This window comes from Anabas testudineus, chromosome 24, assembly GCF_900324465.2.
Source record: "Anabas testudineus chromosome 24, fAnaTes1.2, whole genome shotgun sequence".
Classification (NCBI taxonomy): Eukaryota; Metazoa; Chordata; class Actinopteri; order Anabantiformes; family Anabantidae; genus Anabas; species Anabas testudineus.
In genome coordinates this window covers 15,686,884-15,707,816 of record NC_046632.1, presented here as the reverse complement: position 1 = coordinate 15,707,816, position 20,933 = coordinate 15,686,884, and the positions used below count along the sequence as shown (strand labels likewise).

At 42.9% G+C, this 20,933-nt stretch overlaps 1 protein-coding gene across 2 annotated transcripts in view; it reads left to right on the top strand.

The window, feature by feature from the left end:
- Positions 1 to 19,484, top strand: part of jag2b (jagged canonical Notch ligand 2b) — a 36,548-nt gene extending 17,064 nt beyond the window's left edge. The window contains exons 4-26 of one of the 2 annotated variants that reach the window (XM_026341502.1): positions 1,916 to 2,173; positions 2,955 to 3,015; positions 4,965 to 5,095; positions 6,391 to 6,510; positions 6,767 to 6,880; positions 6,974 to 7,087; positions 9,029 to 9,142; positions 9,559 to 9,605; positions 9,704 to 9,877; positions 11,998 to 12,160; positions 12,269 to 12,430; positions 12,620 to 12,733; positions 12,849 to 12,962; positions 13,067 to 13,180; positions 13,405 to 13,521; positions 13,975 to 14,002; positions 14,576 to 14,661; positions 15,503 to 15,616; positions 15,723 to 15,838; positions 15,981 to 16,238; positions 16,339 to 16,470; positions 16,645 to 16,795; positions 16,943 to 19,484. In XM_026341502.1, the coding sequence (XP_026197287.1) occupies positions 1,916 to 2,173; positions 2,955 to 3,015; positions 4,965 to 5,095; positions 6,391 to 6,510; positions 6,767 to 6,880; positions 6,974 to 7,087; positions 9,029 to 9,142; positions 9,559 to 9,605; positions 9,704 to 9,877; positions 11,998 to 12,160; positions 12,269 to 12,430; positions 12,620 to 12,733; positions 12,849 to 12,962; positions 13,067 to 13,180; positions 13,405 to 13,521; positions 13,975 to 14,002; positions 14,576 to 14,661; positions 15,503 to 15,616; positions 15,723 to 15,838; positions 15,981 to 16,238; positions 16,339 to 16,470; positions 16,645 to 16,795; positions 16,943 to 17,475 (3,335 nt within the window). In that variant the 3' untranslated portion in view covers positions 17,476 to 19,484. The remainder of the gene's footprint in view (positions 1 to 1,915; positions 2,174 to 2,954; positions 3,016 to 4,964; positions 5,096 to 6,390; positions 6,511 to 6,766; positions 6,881 to 6,973; positions 7,088 to 9,028; positions 9,143 to 9,558; positions 9,606 to 9,703; positions 9,878 to 11,997; positions 12,161 to 12,268; positions 12,431 to 12,619; positions 12,734 to 12,848; positions 12,963 to 13,066; positions 13,181 to 13,404; positions 13,522 to 13,974; positions 14,003 to 14,575; positions 14,662 to 15,502; positions 15,617 to 15,722; positions 15,839 to 15,980; positions 16,239 to 16,338; positions 16,471 to 16,644; positions 16,796 to 16,942) is intronic. The other variant, XM_026341503.1, reaches the window with a different exon arrangement.
- Positions 19,485 to 20,933: the final 1,449 nt, after the last annotated feature.

Below are 20,933 nucleotides of genomic sequence, written 5' to 3'. Positions count from 1 at the left end.
GTGGAACTGGCAAACACTTCAACAGTGAAGTGAAAAGCCTGCTAAAGATGTTGTACTGTAGCTGTCTGACCTGACCATACCTGAATAATGAGCACTAAACCTAGAGGACACGGGGTGGAGGTGGACATGTAGCTGCTTGAGGTCGTTTCATGGCCCTCGAGGCAGCAATTATTGTAATGCATCACAGTCTATTATGTGTTAAACACATGTTTGAACTGTTGTGTCTCCAAATGTCTTTTGTTATTTGAGTGGAAAGTTCTGAAAGGGCATTAGCTTTTATTCTGTTTTCAGGTTTTGGTTTATTGGTAGGGATAATGGTAGGGATGTGTGTGCGTACGAGGCAACAAATAGCGATGTCTCAACTAAAATATTAGACTACATGCTGGCACATATCTGTAAGACACTGGAGCTTGTTCTGTGCTCTGAGTCAGCACCAGCCTTGTGTCTCGTCCTACTCGTCCTACGTAAGAGCCCACCAGTGTGTTAGTCTGTCAGTGAGATTCCTCTCCTCCAGCGTCACGTCCTCCGGTGTGCCTCTCTTCCCTTCCTCTTGTGTACTCAGGAAAGGCTGTCGGCTGTTTTCCTTGTGTTTATCGAGCAGGAAGTGGAGTGGACCGGGTGACCAGGCTCAGTGTTTAGACACCGAGGTAGCAGAACCCGGCTCTGGCCTGAAGCTAATTGTTCTCTATCTGGCAACAGGGGGTTATTTCTGTTATTGTTGCTTAATTCTGTCTGACATTGTGTTGAGGAAGGTGTGTGTGTGTGTGTGTGTGTGTGTGTGTGTGTGTTCCTGCTTGCTCACTTCAAAATGTCTATGGTGCATTGCAGCCCAAAGCAATGGAGAAAAGGAAATCGCAGACCCCCTATTTCTACAGAGATTGTTTGCCAGCTTCGATCCCACTGTGATAAAGATTGCTTTCTTTCTGGAAGCCGGTGCTGTAGCGTGCCCCGCAGAGGAAAACCGTATTTAATGCAAGTGTTGGCGTGCTAGAGGCTAAATGGTAACAACCACCCGACACGACGATGCACATAGAGAGAGCGAAGATGCAGCGGTGATGTGTGCAATCACCAGAAAATGGATCAATTTGCAGACAATGAATTTCAATGGCATACTTAAAATTCAGTGGGTCCTTTTACTCACACACACACACACACACACACACACACACACACACACACACACACACACACACACACACACACACACACACACACACACACAATGTGATATCAAAGTGTGGGCCTGCTGAATAAGAATGCACCACTCTTTCTTTCTTGTGAGGGAGTGACTTAACAACAGAATAAACACGATTTTGCATCATTGTCCGATGTCAGTGACACATTTCTATCACTTAAATACAGTGGATGCGCGTCGGTGGATTAATCATACTTATTATGATTAATAAGCTGGAGCTGAAGCCATGTAATAAGGTTAGCTTAGCGTAAAGGTGGGAAACGGCTAACTGGAAATGTTCTACATCTTCCTGTTGGACGTCATTTGTTGTTGTTGTCCAATTCTCGGTTTACTGCTCCAACCAGAAATCCAAACCTGAGCGAAGCAGCTCAGCTCAGTGACAGTGAAAATTTAATGTGCGTTCTCAAAGCTTCCATCCCTATCCCATGAACTAAATAATGAGAAAGAAGCTTTTCACAGAAGTTAAAGCTCAACTGTGTTAAAACTGACCAAAAGCAGCGTTGACATTTTACTGTGCATCTCCTTTTACTTCATTTAGACTGTGATGTTGTTGTAAATTGTGATTAGTTGGTAAATAACAGCACGCGATGACAGTTTAACTAAGCTGAAGTGTGTTCTTCTCGTGATACAATGACAAAATGTGTCACTTATATGTTAATGTTGATTTATAAATTTAAATTTAAAACATTGAAGCCTGACTTGTTGTTGTTCTTGTTTCAGACGAGGACGAACTGCTAATCGAACGCAGCGTTCACACAGGGATGATCAATCCCGGTGACCACTGGACGACCCTCCTGCACGACGGTCCGGTGGCTCGCATCAACTATCGTATCCGGGTGCGGTGTGACGAGAACTACTACGGCAGTAGTTGCAAAAAGCTGTGTGTTCCACGTGACGATTACTTTGGCCACTACCGCTGTGAGCCCTCAGGGGCCCAGGTGTGCCTCGATGGCTGGATGGGGCCAGAGTGCAGAACAGGTGAGTAACACTGATTTAATGCTGGGTTGTTTGTCTTCAGTGTGCGAAGCCCATCCCACAGCACAGCAAGGCTTTTAAATAGGATGTATGTGCAAATGTTTTGTAAGCTGTAACTGCTGTGCATAAACGTAATAAATTAACTTGCATTCCTCAGAGCTTATAATACATCATACAGTGTAAAAGACACATGGATCACCTGGAATTAGCACCTTTATCAGAAGCATTTTAAAATCTATTGTCGCAAATTTGTAAAAATTCATTTCTGATATTGAGTTTTAGTTCTTCTGGATGACCTGAATGCTTTATAATCGATGTGACCTGCTTTATATTTTAAGCTCTGAGGAACGCATGTTAATGCAGAAATTCCTGGTTGTGAAGATGTAGAAGTATCAGGGTAATGTGGGTGGTGTTGAAGAGAGTGGGGGGCCTCAATAAATCACCCAACTGACCTTTGAAGACTGAAGGGTGAAAAGAGGAGGAGAGCACAAGGAGGCTGGGTTGTTTTTTTGGGGAGGGGGGTCGTGACATGAGTGCAGGCTGTAAAGTCGTCTTTCTCGCCCCCCAAAAACTCCCGACCAGAGTCAGGGTGCCATTAATTTTCACGTCTTGTTGCACTTGTTAGAAATTCGTCAACAAAACAAGCCTCTCCTCCCACCTCTCCTCGTTAGTGCTCGTCTTCTTTTCACCCTATTTGTGTATAGACAATAGCTGCTACCTGTCTCCCAGTGGAATTTAAATATCACATTTTAAATACTTTCTCTCCTTGTTTTTTTTATTTCAGCAATTTGCAAGCAAGGCTGCAACCTGTTACATGGCGGCTGCTCTGTCCCAGGGGAATGCAAGTAAGATTCGTACATGGAAATATTTGTCTTTTGCATAAATAAAAATGTGACTGTCTAGACATTTTGCTGCGGGATATTTTTGCTAGCTAATGTTTATATTTCCTGCATTTTCTGTGCATATTGTGCACTATACTTACTTTATTATGGAAAAATCTATTATTAATAGAAATGTAGCTTTTGAAATTGCTGTAAAATGCATCTGCACTGGTGTTAAACATTCAAAATTGGACCAGTAATCAAGCTAAACATGTGAGAGAGTGCTAGATTTTAGTTGCTGAACAATAGCACCTTCACTTGTCGAAGCCTGTTGTTTTTTGTGTCAGCCTTTCCTTCCCTTCCCTTGTGGGCATCTCCACCTCGGTTCAGAAGAAAAGGGCATTGCCACGCCTGCCTTCTTGTATTTTTAGCCACCCGAAATCCTCCACAGAATACCAAGCATCTCATCAGCTCTCTGTAGCTCGGGCCGAAGAAAGGGAGTTGTCGGTGTGTGAATTTGACCAATGTAAACGTGCTGGGAATTGTCATATCCCCTCCCCATCCGCATTGCAGTCCTCCTTGAAGGGCAGGGGGCAGGAGCGGAAATGAATATCCCACTGTGTTATGTGCGTTTCCCAAAGTGGAAACGACAGTTAGATAAAGTGATGTAGGATGGCACCGATAGGTCCACGTTTGCAGGATGTGGTGCATCCCGTTTGAAAACCCCCCCTCCCACCTGCCGGATGCAAAGAGACACTTGCCTACCATTATTAGGAAAACAGGTTTGGCTCGGAGCCGAGGAATAGCAGGGGATGACCGGTTTTAGGAAACTGCTTCGCATTTTTTTGTGTCTGCATCAATCAGCAGGCTGCATCTTTTATTTCAGTCAGCAGACACAGAACAGAGAAGCATCTTAGTCCTAATTTCAGTCAACAGGAAAAGTGAATAGGGATAAAAAAGCAGCACTAAAGATTCTTCCTGCAGTGGCATGAATTTAATGAAGCCTCAGGTCACAGAAAGCTGGCATTTAATCCCTCGTCATCTCCTTTCATTTTCTTTATTTCAACAGTTTTATGGGCTTTGCCGCATTCGCCACGGGCTTTTGAGAAACACAAAAGCAGGTACATGCCTGTTGTTGCTCTGCTGCATTGAGCATTTTTATTAGCACACATTAGGCTTGTCCTGACATATTTGTGAGAGACTTCGCGTGTCCCAAGAATCACTTGGGTAAGCAGTGTAACGCGCTTTTCAGCACTTTGATCACTTTGCAACCTTTGACTTGTCAACGTGCCAGGATGCTGGAATTCAGCTGCAAAGAAACACCAGGCCTATACCTGCAAGGAATTGATGAGCGATTATCAATATGGTTAAGAATACAAGCGCAGAGCGTCTTTCTTTTTATATTTCTTTAGGCTTAAAAAGTGGTAACAGAGTCTCCCTGCCAAAGGTCTGTTAGTGTTACTACTACATTGCCGTCAAACCCTCTGAAGCTAATCATAAACAGTGAAAGAAGCATGCCAAGTATTCCCCAATGCCCCTCCGCCCCACCAGCCTGAGAGTGGCAGAGATTTCCAAAGGCCTTGTCTCTTGCAGAGACAGCGGTGCCGTCTGCAGGAGACTCAAAATAGCAGTCAATTGACAAGACAGCTGGCTCGACGACACCACAGCCTTGGAATAGCCCTGCGCTGTCATGAAGCTGCAGGCGTGTTCAAGCGCTGTGTACACAGTCATTTCCCTTTGTGCCATCCTCCTAGACCCCCCAGGAATTCTTTAAATAAACAGAAATATTAAGTGTTATTGACTTAACTGGCTAAAACCTCAACAGCAGCAGGAACTTGTGCAAAACTGTCAATAATGGTCCTTTTTCTGTCCTTAGATCATAAAATAAATTAAAGCTAATATGCATCTTTGCTGATGCACTCTTCAGAAGAACGTTTGATGAGGAGAAATTATTTATGGTCATGTCTTTGCAGGTGTAACTACGGCTGGCAGGGTCAGTTCTGCAACGAATGTGTGCTTTATCCCGGATGTGTCCACGGGACCTGCACCTTGCCCTGGCAGTGCAAATGCAAGACCAACTGGGGCGGCCTCCTGTGCGATAAAGGTATGGAAAACTTTTTATAAATCAATTTTCTTAACCTCCCACACAAGTCGCTGGCTCAGTCTTCACTTCCATCCTGCATGTCCCCTCCAGCTACAGTTTCCTATGTTTGGTGAGTCAGTGAAAAAGCTATTCAGAGCAGAGACGATAAAGAAAAGGCAGTTTACCACTGTGCAAAGTGCTGCCATAACAATGCTTTTTCTGGGAATCTAATCGAATTTAAACAAAAAGTGGATTATTAATCTAAAAAAGACCCAGAATAGAAATAAGTCTTTCTTGTGACGTTACATTCCAATGACACACAGGATTCATTCGAACAGTATGTATCAGCAGGTGTTCTAATGTGTTCTACATGGCTTCAAAGAAGCTACCTTGATGTAAAGTCTGAGTACTCTTGTTCTCTCTCACTGGGGAGTAGCAGCTGTATAGTCTTACTGCCTGTGTGATCTGAGCAGCAGCAGGGACACTCGATCCCCCTGCATCCCTTCGTCACCGAGGGCTCTTCGGGGGATGAGAACGGGTCCTAAGATCACTAGTGGAGAAAGATCCCTGCTCATTTATTTACCAGCCATTAGGGTGACCCGGCCTCCAGCCTAAGGATGGTGTGAAGGGACGGATTTGGGTTTAGTTGAGTTTATTTTATACACGGGGAAGAAGGAATAAAGAAAAAGGAAACAAGAATACATAAGATGTCAATACCTGCATGAAGAAACAGACCGTTTATATACAATGTGCAATGCTAGAAGTCCACAGCTGAACAGTAACTGAAAGAGCAACTAGTTTAAAGGATAATCCCTTGGTCATATCCTGTAAATACAGTACAGTATCATACTGAGCAGTGCAGCAGAGTGGCTGAGAAAACACTCTGTGCTTCCTGTCAAAGCTGACAGCTGGTGCTCTACATCGAGTGAAGACTCCAACAAGCTTCCTGGGAACTCCCGGCACCAACTGCATAAATGGTGAAACAAGCTAAGAGCTGCATCACAGGCTCAGTCCAATTAGCAGTAGCTGAGTTTGTCTGTGTTACTTGTCCCAGAATGTACCTTTACAGAAGAGTAAGGGTTAGATTTTTTATTATGCTCCTATTGTGTCCTCTGAACGTCTTTTAGAAGAAAACACAGTTGATAACAAACCCATTATTTGATGGTGGTCTGCATGTTTAGAACTGTATTGGAAAGATGCAGGGAAACTTATTGGTCTAATTTGGAAAAGTGATCTTTAATGTGTGAAACTGTGATCAGTGAATTTATGTCTCGATGTATCTAAACATGTGTCTGCATCCTCATCTCCTCCTCCAGATCTGAATTACTGCGGTCGCCATCAGCCTTGCGTTAACGGAGGAACCTGCATGAATACCGAGCCAGATGAGTACCACTGTGCCTGTCCGCAGGGCTACTCTGGCAAGAACTGCGAGATAGGTGAGAGAGACTCCGCTCTCCTTTCTATTAAAGAGGAAAAACACTGAGGTGCTTGCTCGTACGGGAGATATGATCCTGTTTGAATCCTTTTTACTATAAATTTACAGACATAACCACAGTGATTGAGTGATTGAGCTAAACGTTCCGTGTTGGTGCAGTGTTACTTTTGTTCCTGTCATTCTGCCAGGTTTAACTTCATTAACAGTAGAATATAACAATGTTTTAGCATTCACTCTATGGCCTGTCCCTCCATCAGCCGAGCACGCCTGTATCTCTGACCCCTGCGCCAACGGTGGTACATGCCATAAGGTTGCAACAGGATTCGAATGCCAGTGTCCACCAGGTTGGGAGGGTCCAACCTGTGCAGACAGTGAGTCCCTGCGTTACTTTCACTCAACTTTTTTATTTGCATTTCTGTGATGATGCTCCCCTTTGACATTCTGCGGAATTCTCATTTTCTCAGATCTGGATGAGTGTGCGTCCAGTCCGTGTGCTCAGGGTGGAACCTGTATCGACCTGGAGGACGGCTTCGAGTGTCTGTGCCCCCCAGAGTGGGAAGGAAAGACTTGCCAGATAGGTGAGTTTTCATCTCTTCATTTCTACTGGGAGATGTTTGTGGGTTTGTTCCTGTTTCCTGAAACTAATAAACAGCCACTGAGATGCAGACAGCAAACGCTCGCTTCCCTGTTTAACTGTATTTTGAAATTGAAATGGGCAACGAGCAATCCGAACCCTGTAGCCAGAGTACAAGCTGTCAGTATCCCGGACAAGCTGGCAGCTGCCCAAAGGCTCTGTGCCTTTTCTTTCCTCAATGATTCTATGAGGTACTAGTGTCTATATCCGGCTGTTTGTTTGTCGCTTCCGCTGCATTTTCTATGTCGCTCCCATCCAGACAAGCGGACGTGACCAAACTGAAGCCAGGAAATGGATTAAGACTGCTAAACAAAGTGTGTGTGTGTGTGTGTTTTGTGTAGGAGGGTGGTGGGTTGGTGTGACGATAGGAACGAGATCCCAAGAGTTCAGTGTCCTCTTACGAGCTCAGATCTCAGTTTACAGGCAGCTATTGGCCTTATGTCTTACCTGGAGATTGGTATCTGTGTGTGCGTGTGTAGAGTGTTGGATTTCAAGGAGAAGACAGGTGTGTGTGTGTGTGAGTGTGAGTGTGATTGTGTGTGTGAGAGTGTGAGTGTGTGTGTGTGTGAGTGTGTGTGTGTGTGTGTGTGTGTGAGAGAGAGGGCACACAGCAAGACTCCCTGCAGACTGCGACCCCACCCACCTCCCTCTACTTTGAATATTTGAGCAGCAGTGCTTTTTCTTTGTAGTGACACTTTTGATGTCTCTGGAGGTGACGAATGTTTGTTTGTGCTCATCTCGGTTCTGAGACACTCGGAGAACCTCATGGTTTGATTTGACAGCGAGGACATTATAACAATACATTTATAAATTACATTTACATTTTATTACACAGACATTTGTGAGAGATGTGAGATTTAAGACTGTTAGATATTAGAGGCAGGACGGTCAGGCCTCTTTGTTAAATGACAAACACTGGCGGTTGTTGCTAAACACATGAATGTGCATTTGTGCACGTATTTGTTGTGTGGTACGGTTTATGGAAAATAGATCAAATATATTTAATTAAAACCCTACTTCGGTGCTTGGAGGCATTCATATCTAGCAATTAAGTCTAATGACGTCGACTGTGAGACGGACGGTGTCTGTACTCATGTCTCCTGGCACCGTTTGTTCTTACAGTCATGCATTTTTAGGCAGCTACGTTAGCTTGACGTGTGATGTGGTGGCTATACACACCTATACCCTGCATGCACTCTCGGTGTGCATGCATTCCTACTAGGCTACGGGACACGGTGAATATGAAGGTGTGTTTTGGATTAGTTTTTGTAAATTAGGTGGCATACTTGATAATATCAGCGTGATACACATGATATTATTGTAGGTAATATATATCAGCCACTGCTAATGTGAATATTAATGAATACTGGTAAATGTTGCAGTGCAGCTATAATTAAGGGACTTTTAAAATGTTTATTTATAAAAATAGATATAAGTGAATCAACTTTCACTCTTTAGTACATGGCTTTGATATGTGTCCAGACTGGTAACTGCACATTTCCTTGTAATCTCTGCGCCTTAACCAAGATAACCCTGTTCATGTCGCTATTAAATCATCAGTTATTATATCTGACAGAGCTCATCCACAACTGCAGGCGATATTGCACAGCGCTAATCCAGCTATTAACTGTAAAATTGGTGCCTTTGCCCTTTAAAATGTGAATAAAAGTCGTGCAGAATCAGACTTGCCTCCGTTAGATTTTACAAGTGATGTTTTTTTGCACAGCATTTGGTTCTGCCGGAGCAGCTCAGGTGCCAGTTCTTTAACTACAGTGTTGGTGGGGCTTCAAAAGTTGGATTTCGGGCCTCTGTTTTCCTACCTGTGCCTCACCTTGGTTTGATTCACTTGATGACCTGGCTTTCCTTTTGCCTCCTGCCTTCACAGATACTAATGAGTGCATTGGAAAACCCTGTGTGAACGCTTACTCTTGCAAAAATTTGATTGGTGGATATCACTGCGACTGTTTTCGGGGATGGTCCGGACAAAACTGTGACATACGTCAGTATTGCTTTCTCAAAGTCACTTCTCGATTTCTGTCCTTCACTGGCACCCTCCTCTTCTCGTTCCTTTTAACTGCCTCCTCTTGCTTCTTGAGACACGCAACACAGGCGTAGTTTAGCGTCACTCCCCTGCCACATGTGGTAACCCGTTCCTTTCTCTTCTTGAAGCTCCAGCTGTGCCGTCACGACTGAACTATCACGCCCAGTTCCTTTCTCTAGGAACCAGTGCATGCCCAGTTATAATCTACATGGGTCCATCTGGCACTTTGTTTGCTTTACTAGTTTCTTTTCCAAACTGTGACTTAATCTGTGCACATCCCACACTTTAGATTATACTAAAAAATATTCCTCAATGGAAACTACTGTTCTTGATGCTGTTTTATAATAATATATTATGTTTCATGTCTTCTTCAGACATCAACCGCTGCCATGGTCAGTGTCAGAATGGAGCAACATGCAAAGTATGGATACTTTCATTTTTAACTTCAGTATATTTGGGTGCATTTATGAATGTTAGTCGCACCATTTGACTCTTTATTTTTCTTTGTGTGTTGTTCAGGAGGGCACAAAAGGTTACCACTGCCAATGTCCTCCAGGATTTGTGGGCACTCACTGTGAAATCCAGAGGAATAAATGTGACAGCAGTCCATGCCTAAACGGCGGCCACTGCCGTACCGTGCTGGACGGCTTCGTGTGTGAATGCCCACCGGAGTTTGTCGGACAGCTGTGTGAGGTGAGTCACATGGTCCACATGTCCCAGCGCTGGATGATTATTTCTGCAGAGAGAGTTTGGAAGTTGGCATTTTTGCTTTGAGCTATTTAAAGGTGTTACCATTACCTTTGTAAAGTGATGTGCATGTCTCACGTTTCTTTACGTTCTTACCTGTCCAAACTTGTCCCACGTTTCAACCTGATCATGCCGTGTTTCTGATTTGACTTGAGAATTGATCTGATCAGTGCCTCCAAATTGTAATAAAGGTACAAGTGTGACATTTCTAAACAAGTTTATTCACAGAAAGTTTATCAAAGAATAATAAGAAGAATGCTCAAGAGATTGAGATTTAACCAAACAATAACTTGATGGACAAGAAAATTATTATTCCGTAGGTGTGCAGCAGCATTATGTCCTGTTGTAATTCATATTTCAGTGTCCATGCTGGAGCATTTTTATATTTGAGGTGTGCGTCTGAAGCTAATGTAGGTTACAGTGAGGAAGCCGACACTTCACTGCATCTCTTGGGCACTGAATGGGGACATTGCTGGTCAGGAGCCAATCCTGATTTAGCATCTCTACTATAAATATGAGCCTCTCTGAATGAGGTGACACTGGCTTTCCGCCCGCATACTACAGCGCTCTGATACCTGCTATGGCACGGTGTACATTCCTGCCCTGCAGAGCCAAAACTACGATGCCTCCAGCATCATATTTCTCTGATTAGTATCTTGTTTCTTATCCATAAAAGCTTGATTGTGTAAAGGTGTTTTTGCTCATTCCTGATGCCTGTTATAAGAAATAACAACTACTTCTTACTTACTACTTAAAACCCTCAAGAAGGCACAACACTAATGTTAAATTAGTAGATATACTGGTCTTCATTACCTAGGGATCCAGCCCACAGTCGTCCTCAAATTCAGACATTCATCTCCTCCTTAGGGTTTGTAATAAACCAGCCTTGTCTTCCAGAGCGGTCATCAATCAAAATTTTAATTTTACCAAATATGTAATGATCATGTACACTGCGAAACAAATGAGCCTCGGTTGCACTTTTGTATTATGTGCTCAGGAATTTTTAATACTGAGTAACATGTTTTAAAGTCTGGCGAAACAAAGGTTATTGAGTAATTGTTGGAATTTTAATCATGCCACGTGATTTTCTTCAGTAGATGAAGCTGACCAGTTGTAATCTCTGTTGTTTAAAGTGGCAGTGATTTTGATTGATTTAACATTTTTGAAATATTCTGCACAACAGAACAAACTGTGAAATTGTGGTTGACCACAAGTCATTTTTGTGACGTCTTGTGGTTTTTTCCACTGGGAATAAAATCTCTGGCAGTCTGCTTCAATGAAAACTGTGTCGTGTGCTGTGAACAGAGCTCTCACATTAATGTGCTGAAGATTTATTGGCACTTTTGCCCTCAGGCACGATCCCCTGACCACACACATGCAAAATGTAAAGAATAACATGTATCTGGCCCTGGGTAAAATAAACTGTGTGTGACCAAAGACCTCGCCACCCCGTTGCCCTATGCTGAGCTCCTCTGTTCAGCTCCTTAAATGGCAAAAGGGTGCAACTCAGTTTATGCACAGTAGGCTTATGTTTACGCAAACTGAGAGATTTTCACTCCAACCTCTGTATCAGAGCAAGTAGAAAAGCCAAAAGATGTCACCGCGACCTCTAGGTGAGAGATGATTTATCATCCTTCTGTTCACTGCAGCTCTGTATGATGTTGGACCATAGTCAATATTTGCCCTCGTAATGGTTATCCTTCTCTTGCCTGCTCTGTTTCTCGTTCCCTCTCTCTTCTGACAGACGATGTAAAACCGAAAGTGGAGATTCAATTGATGAGATTGAGATTAGACAAAAGGTGTAAAGCTTACTTTGCGGATCCTCTTACTTTAAGTTAGTTCTGAGTAGTGATGGTGGCGTGAATTAGTGTTGCAGCAGTGGCAGCAGAAGGCTGTAGTGGTTTAGAACCGCTCTTTGAGGCGTTGTGGGATGTTTGCATGTCTTAGATGTGAATTTGTAAATTGTTTTGAATGTCAATTAGGTTTTCCTGGATAAATGCATGTAAACAGAAAGTTGCAGGCCGTACCAGAGCTTTCAGTGTTTTCTTTTGCTCTGGACTCTCTAGAACCCTAGCTGGTCTCCTTCAGAAGGTTGTGATCCAAACCCTTGTGAGAATGAGGCAAAGTGCCACAGCATGGACATGGACTTCTACTGCGCATGTCCCGAAGGCTACGAGGGAAAAACCTGCGAACGGCTCAAGGAAGACTGCCAGACCATGCCTTGTCAAGGTGATTTGAGCCGTCTGCGATCCTGTATATAAACTGTTGTATGTCACATAAAGGCAAAAAATTATTTATTTATTTATTTATTTTGTAATTATTTTTCCTTCCTGACAGTAATTGACAGCTGCACTGTTGCTGTAGCGACCAACGATTCATCGGGAGTGCAGCACATCTCTTCCAATGTCTGCGGTCCACGAGGACACTGCATCAGCCAACCGGATGGCAACTTCACCTGCGTCTGTGATCCAGGCTTCAGTGGCATCTACTGTCATGAGAGTATGTTTAAACTTTTATTTTGAGGTTTTAACCTGTTGTTGGGGAACACAACTGTACTGTAGCTGGGATTAAATAAGTTAAACTGCTTCAGTCAACACAAACATCTTTTGATTTAATCCTATCTGCAGGTATCTGATGGTATCTAACCTGTCATTTTCATCTATCTAACCTTTCCCTTCACCATTTCAGATATTAACGACTGCATCACTAATCCCTGTGGAAATGGAGGGACCTGCATTGATGGAGTGAACTCCTTTCAGTGTTTTTGCCCTGGTGGCTGGGAGGGCCTGCTCTGCGACCACAGTGAGTTATTCGCTGCCAGTATAATGCAGTGAATTCATGCATGTTCTGTTTATTTTTTACTAAATTAAATATGTTTAATGAAGATTGAATGATGCAAGTCTTCTTTCATTGTAAGATATTAACGAGTGCAGACACAACCCGTGTAAGAACGGCGGACGCTGCGTTGACCTAGTGAACGACTTCTACTGCGAGTGTGCCAACAACTGGAAGGGCAAGACCTGTCATTCCCGTGAGTTATGTCGACTCTATGTTAATGTGTGTGTTTATGTTCAGTCCGTCATGTGAGGAGGGTGTTGTGTGACTAATGTGTATTTCTTTGTTATGTGGGCTCAGGTGAGAGTCAGTGTGACCCGACCACCTGCAGTAATGGAGGCACCTGCTACGACCATGGAGATGCCTTCCGCTGTGCGTGCCCACCTGGCTGGGGAGGAAACACATGCAACACAGGTGAGGCACTGGATGGTGTATGTCAACATTAAGCTAGGGACCGATGGGTTGTGTCTTACAACAGTGGTGCCTTGGGTACCTTTTTAAATTATATTATTTATTTATCAGTCAGCTTTTTGTTTTGCTTTAGTACATAATAAAATGGCATTTGTATAATTTATTTTCTTGGGAAGGCGATCTGATGCACCTCTGTGATCTTTGCTTCATCCTCTCTCTTATCACAGCCAAGAACAGCACATGTGCCTCCAGCCCTTGTTCTAACGGTGGAACATGTGTGGGAGGAGGCGACACCTTCACCTGCATCTGCAAAGAGGGATGGGAAGGCCCCACATGTGACCAGAGTCAGTTTTGCCTACACACCTTTTACATAAATGATAAAATGCTCTCTGCTATAATCTACTTAAGCATTTTGATGCCCACATTAACGAATGAGTAAATACTATTATGTTGTTTTTGAGTAATGTTGGTTTACTTTACATTTTGAAGGGATGTCTGAAACTATTCAAAGTCTGCTGTGCTTTGAAAGTTACAGTGTCACAAGAAAATGTAGAAATAATCCAAAGTTGCTAACTGTGATGGGGCCAAGAGCCCGATAACATATGTAGTGCAGTTAAGTGAGTGTAGTAAATGATAAATGACAATTAAGCCCCTTTATAATTTTTCAATTAGCCAAAACTTATTAATTTAAATTGATGTTAGTTGTCAAATTAAAGGTTTATGAGCTTTGTTTAATACAAAATCACTTAGAACTATGCTGGAATGGAGGGTAACAAGTATTTCTTCTCTTTTTACAGACACAGATGACTGCAACCCTCATCCATGGTATGTACCATATCCTCACTCACACACTCCTGCGGTGCAGCCCCCCAACCCCACCCCCTCTTGTCTCCGTCTCCCTGTCTCCATCACCTGCACACTTGCTGGAGGGGTGAAGGGACTCTAAAAGAAGGGAAGTTGTCCTTAAATCAAGCCTCAAAGGGGCATCTCTCTGAGGAGGGAGGGCTAGATGGTGAATAGGACAGTGAAAGGTGGGGATTGGGGTTTTGTGAGGGGAGGTGGGGGACAAGAGTTAAACCTACCCCATGGTGAAAGGAGTACGTGTCCATTCTTCCTGTGCGACCTGGGGGTGGTGGGTGGGAGGAGTTGGGCTTTGAGGTGGAATGGAAGAGAGGCATGACGAGAGGAGGGGAAGGGACACGCCTATTAGCATCTGAAAGGTGGAGGCTTGTATTGATGAGTTGAATTGAGGCTTGTGACCCCCACTATCACCACACACACACACACACACACACACACACACACACACACACAAACAATGCTTTGTTGAGGTTGGAAAGGATGTGGCCCTTGTTTGGCCTCATCTAATTATTTTTTTCCATTCCTTTTCTCGCCCAGTTATAATGGCGGTATCTGCGTGGACGGAGTCAACTGGTTTCGGTGCGAGTGCGCCCCGGGATTCGCCGGACCAGACTGCCGAATCAGTAAGTCACAGTTAGACAGTACCTAATAACAAATTGTGCTTTTTCTTGCAGCACATATATGCAAAATGCTCAACTGGAACATTTTAAATCAACATTTCTGATGTGGTAACCTCATTGTTGATTGACAAGGCCTGAAGGTAGCTATGGCAACAAAGTATAATTAAGAGCACGGTGTAAGTAACGACAAGGAAGAGATGGACATATTGACACCTAAATGCAAGACCAGGACGCCGCCCTCTCTCTCTTTCTTGGTTCTCTAATGCCTCAGGGGTCAGAGGTCATCCCTCCTCCATACTCACACAATCACACAAACACACATAGAAGACAAATTACCCAGTGACCCTGAAATTCTTCTTCTCTGCTCCTTTGTTTCGGTCGGATAGCATTCACCTTTTGAGTCGGGCTTTAATTTGAGTTTAGATCCGAACGGTGTTGAAGTGAAACCTGGATGACAAAGGAAAAGGTTCCCGGAGATTTTTGTCAGAGTTGACGGCTGTGCACAATTTACACATTGATCTTTGTTGTGAAATTCAAAGTTGTGATGTAAAATCTACAGCACTTGTTATGTTAGAAGTTATATTGACTGAGATTTTCCAGTATTTTGCCCATTTATTAATTTTTTTTTGACTATTGGCTTTAAGTAAACATTAAATCTGCGTCATAGCTTCTTAGCTCTGCTGCATTAGTCACATTTCTGAATATTTCACAAGTACATTGGAGCAGTTTTGATGTGCCACTTTCTTATGTGTCCATGCCTTTACTCTGCTAAAAAGTGCCAATACAAATTTGGGATCCAGTGCTTGTTTTCCAATCTACGAATGATTACCTCTTCTTTTCATAGACATAAACGAGTGCCAGTCTTCACCATGTGCCTACGGTGCCACGTGTGTGGACGAGATCAACGGTTTCCGATGCATCTGTCCACTTGGTAGAACAGGAGCCCGCTGCCAAGAGTGTAAATAAATATTTGTTCTCCGTCTTACTCATTTAAATCATACATAGTTTTTATTACTACATATCCTGATAAAGCCGGTTCAACATGTGTCTTCGTCTGTCTGCAGTCATAGGTGTTGGGAAGGCTTGCCACTACGCTGGACTGCAGTTTCCACACGGCAGCCGCTGGGAGGAGGAGTGTAATAACTGCCACTGCATAAATGGCAAAGTGGACTGTACAAAGGTAACGGGGCACTTCTAGATACACTATAATATAAAATCAGTTTCACTGGATAAGAAAAATCAACAGATGGAGCAACTACTGTTCCAATTACAGTTGTTCTATAGGTTACATGTAGCTAAATATTCTGACCCTGTGGCACCAGGTGCTGTGTGGTCGTCGTCCCTGCCGACTCCCTTTATCAGGTCAGGACCGGAGACCGCAGTCCTGCCCAGCAGGACGGGAGTGTCTGGAGCACAACTACTTGACGTGCTTCTCCCCTCCCTGCCATCAGTGGGGGGTTTGTTCTTTGGCTGGGCCCTCACCTCCACAAGTAACCACCAAGTGCCAGCCAAACAGCGAGTATCTGGACAACAGCTGTGGCCGCATAACACTCGTTTTCAACAGAGACAAAGTACCACCAGTGAGTCACCTCTTCTCATTTCATTTTTCTTGGTCACATTTCAAGTAGTGCTTTTTGCACTGTTGCTCATCAGTGTGTTTGTGTGTGTTCATATTTGCAGGGAATAACAGTGGAGAACATCTGCTTTGAGTTGAGGTATCTTCCTGACACCCGAAGTTTGGCAAAAGACCATTCACTTCTCCTGCTGTGTGACCTCTCTCAATCAAACCAGGATGCCATCGAAGTGGCTATAGTAAGTGATCGATCCAGCCTTTGTTTTGAACAGCTAGCTTGTATCTTGTTTAATCCATAACAAAAAGAAGTGTAAAATAAATGGGTTTCATAAGTTTTACTATAAATATCTTGGATTCATGTTTGTTCCTGATTGTCTTCTTAATGCATCCCTATTTTATGGTTTGGTTCACAGTCTTTCCAGCCAGAAGATCTAAAAGACCACAGTCTGATCCAGGAGGCAGCCAGCTCCATCGTGGGCACCTTGTCCAAACGACACAACAGCACCATAATGCTGGCTGTCATAGAGGTGAAAGTGGAAACACAAGTCACACCCCCATCAGTGGGTAAGTAGTGTTTAACCGAGGTGTTCCACAAGGGTTTGTTATAGAGCCCATTTCATTTCCAATCCAATCCCTTTTTTTGCTTAATTAATATTATTATTCATCATCAGCTACTTGCCTTTAATTCCTTGTACATCTTGATGTCAACAGATTACTTGGTGCCTCTACTATGTGTAGTTTTCTGCTTGCTCTGCCTCTTCTGCATCATTGTGTGCGTTTGGTGGACGCGGAAACGGAGAAAAGAGCGTGAGAGGAACACACGATCAACCGCAGACGACAGCGTGAACAACCAGTGGGAGCCACTCCGGCTCATCGTGGGACGTCAACATCAGCAGCAGCAGCTGAAAGAGAGCAACAGGGAAGCTGAGCAGGAGCGCAAAAAGCTCATGGGCCCCTCCTTTCGGACGTGTGATGAAGGGGAGGAGGAGGAGGAGGAGGAGACGGAAGGCGAGCTTGAGCTCGAGGTGGTGTGTGGTGGAGCAGGGGCAGGAGAGCAGGCAGTTTATAAGTACTCTAAGACTGCAGAGCAGTCCAGTGGGGGAGTGATCTGCACCCTGCACAGCTCCAGTTCAGCCCTCAAAGCGCCCCACCGGACCCCAGGCTACAGCCCCAAAGACAACCGCTGGAAAAATGTCAGTGCTGTCTTGACTGGTCAAAAAGATCTCAGAGACCAATGTGTATAAGAAATTTAAACAAAAGACTCGCAATGTGGAAGCGAGACAAGCTGCAAGGCAGCAGCTCTTCTTATTTTCAGACTACTTTTGGAAAGAAAAAGAAGGCTTTTTTAATAAGCCAATATTTACTTTGTTTTCATGTTTTTGTCACTGTCACCTGAAAAGATTTTTGATTCAGGAGGCTCGGCACAGTGAACATCCTTTTTTCTGCTTCTGTTCACTTAGTTTTTCTTTTAATTCTGTACAGAAGGAGCTGAAATGTAATAGTTATTCAGGAGGCAAAATAAGCTCGCAATTTTTGTTTATGGAATTGTACCATTTAAGAAACAATGAATCATCAAAAAGGAGAAAACCTGTATAAAGATTTTTCTGTTTGTTTACAGATGATTATGATTTAGTTAAACTGTCAGCGGGCTCCTGTTCAGTGTCCGTATGGGAGCAGATATACATTAAAGGAAGGGTTTGGGGGGGGGAAATGGACTGCTGCAACCACAGTAACAGAGGAAACCCTCCCTTTGCTCAGTCTCTTTCCAGCTTTGCCAGCCTTACCAAAACACTTGGCCTGGAGGGGAGAGGGGACAGAAACCCCAGTGCCTACTATGTGGCCTTCCTTTTTTTTTTCTCCTGTCTCTCAGTTTTCTTGGCTGAAAGCTCTGTCTGAGGATTTTTTTTTTTTTGCAGTATTTGAGTTTGTAGCAAGTGCCTTTCTAAGAGCCGTGCCGAGGCTCCAAGTCGCGCTGCCCAGTTTGACCTCCTTGTTCTCAAATCTCAAAGGGATATAAGTGTACATTTAGAGAGTTAAATTTCACGCCACACACGCCATTCAAGGTATTTGATCAAAACAGAAATGAATACTCTGTACATATGTGTAAATACTAAAGGAGTCGCTGTGTATATTTGAAATAAGTAACTTAAAGACAAGTCACACATTTTTATTATTATTGTTATTATTATTATTATTAATATTATTTTTATTTTTTTTACAATGCCATTCCTTTTATTTATGCCAGTCAAATTAGGCAGGTTTTATAAAACTTCATATCCAGAATTCCACAGTTAAGGACCTTTACACTGAGGTACCACCTGTGAAGGCATTTATGAAGGGTTTACAAATGGTTTGTCTCTGGGAAGCAGCTCCTTTTTTTTGTGATTCACTGTCATATCAACAGAGTGCAACAGTCTTCTTCTTCTACATTGCCCGACCTAAGTGTCAGTCTTTTGTTTCGCTTTTTTCAAACAGTGTTGAAAATCTGCCAGCGTGATAGCCTTAAAACATTTTCAAACCATTTCTAAACCCGTCACAAACCTTTTAGTTTTAGGTGCCTTAATGTAATGGGTAATGCTTTATTTGTGTAATCAGTGATCCTCTTTTTATGTTGTTGGTTTGTTTTCACTGTTTAAGGAAAGTAACTCTTTAAAACAACATTGTGTGGTGTAATGTGGCGTGTTTTATTCGCCTGAGTAAAAGTGCTCTCCTTTGTCTAAATTTGCTATTAGGGATACTTCTGGAATAAAACACTGTGGAGGATTTAAGAGAAGTCCACCGTGACTCTGTGAAGTGTCATGAACGTGGACGTCAGTGGGTCAAATGTGGATTTCATGCATTAGCTTCATGTTTGGTTTAAAGGCTTTAATGAAGGGAACAAGATGTGCAGGTGCAGAATGTTTTGCTACCATGCAGATGTGTTTTTTTTGTTTGTTTTTTTAAGTTACCAACTCGGTTCAAAATGACAGTTTCACCCCTTTTCATACCATGTTATTGTCTCAAAACGCCATCATATTTTCTGTAAATGGGACACAGCAAAATAAAGAATTAAAGATGCATCACTGCTGGTGTTAAAAGCTGAATATACATACTGTATACATTCTACAAGAGACATAATTTTGTACAAAGCAAAAACATTTCCATTCTTTCAGTGGCTGTTTCATTGCTTTGCACAACCATCCGAGTTATTTATTAAAGCGACTGACACATCTTTAGCACATTTGTAATAATTGTAGTACAGAACTTTAGAAAGTGACGGCCATTGCTAAATAGAAAAATAAAAAGGTCTATTAAGGGTTGACTTCACAGATTTTTTTTTCTGGATTTTCCTCCTAGGGTGCTATGGTATTAGACCTCTGAGTTCGTGTAGTTAAATACAGTGGCAAGAAAAAGTATGTGAACCTTTTGAAAATTCATGGTTTTCTGCATGAATTCGTAAACATTAACATTGTAAAACATTATCAGATCTTTATCCAAGTCCAGAGTATTAACAAATATGATGTGTAAAATAACAAAAAAAAAAAAACATAAAACAACATAAAAATCTCATAGTGATGGTGAAAAATGTATGTGACCTCAAAAAAAGATAACTGGAGACAGGTGCTAGCATACCTGGAGTCTTGTTAAGAAGGTTATTTTGAGGGTGTGAACTAGAGCTACTTCGACTGACAGAAAACATTTAAACTTTGAGTTTGCGCCATACAAGGAAAATACGCTTATGTGAGCCATGCCTTGTGGAAATAAAGCATTCAGAGGATCTACAATCAAGAATTGTTGATTTACATAGAGCTGGAAAAGGGTTAAAAAGTGATGTCAAAGACTTTAGACATTCACCAGTCTACAGTTAGTTAAACAATCTATAATGGGAGACACTTTGTGACTGTGGCTACTCTACCAAGCAGTGGGCAGCCAAATGTTTTGTGGACAGACAAAACTAAGATTGAACTATTTGGAAAGAACACACATTACTATATTTGGTGTAAAAAAGGCACAGCATATCATCATGAAAACATTATCTCAATTCTACTAAAGTATGGTGGAGGAAACATCATGATTTGGGCCTGTTTTGCTGCATCAGGGTCAGACTGGCATGCAGTGATTGAGGTGAAGATAAATTCACAAGTGTATCAAAAAATGCTTTAGGATAATGTGAGAATGTGTAAGAGTTGTGAGTGGACCCAATTAAAATGCCAGTCCCCTCTGAAAGTGATGAAGGGTATTTTATTGTACAAGCAATGAATAATGAATGTTTGAAAATGATTCAGCGGCACTAGTCAGCGGTGAGGATCTACAAGCGTGAGCAGTAAGTAATTGGGTAAAAAGGAGAGTGTGATGATGAGAATGTGCTGGACTGAACAGCTGGGAAGATCAGTCTAAGGAAACTGGACGCTCTGGGCGATGAAGGCTGATGGCGGCAGAGAGTTAAACTGGCGTTGCACATGTAAGTAGCGTTGAATAGGGCAAAACGAAGTGGGGAGGACAAAAGGTGAGAGTCAAACAAAGAAACACCTTTCAGAGTGGCCAAGACAGAACCCAGACCTCAACCCAACAGAGATGCCATGGAACGACTTGAAGAGAGCCACATGAGACGTCCAAAGAATATGACAGAGCTAAAGCAGTTCTGCAGGAAGAATGAACTAAAAATCCTCCTGACCACATCTATAGGACTCACCTGGTTGAGTTTATTGCTGCCAAAGGGGGG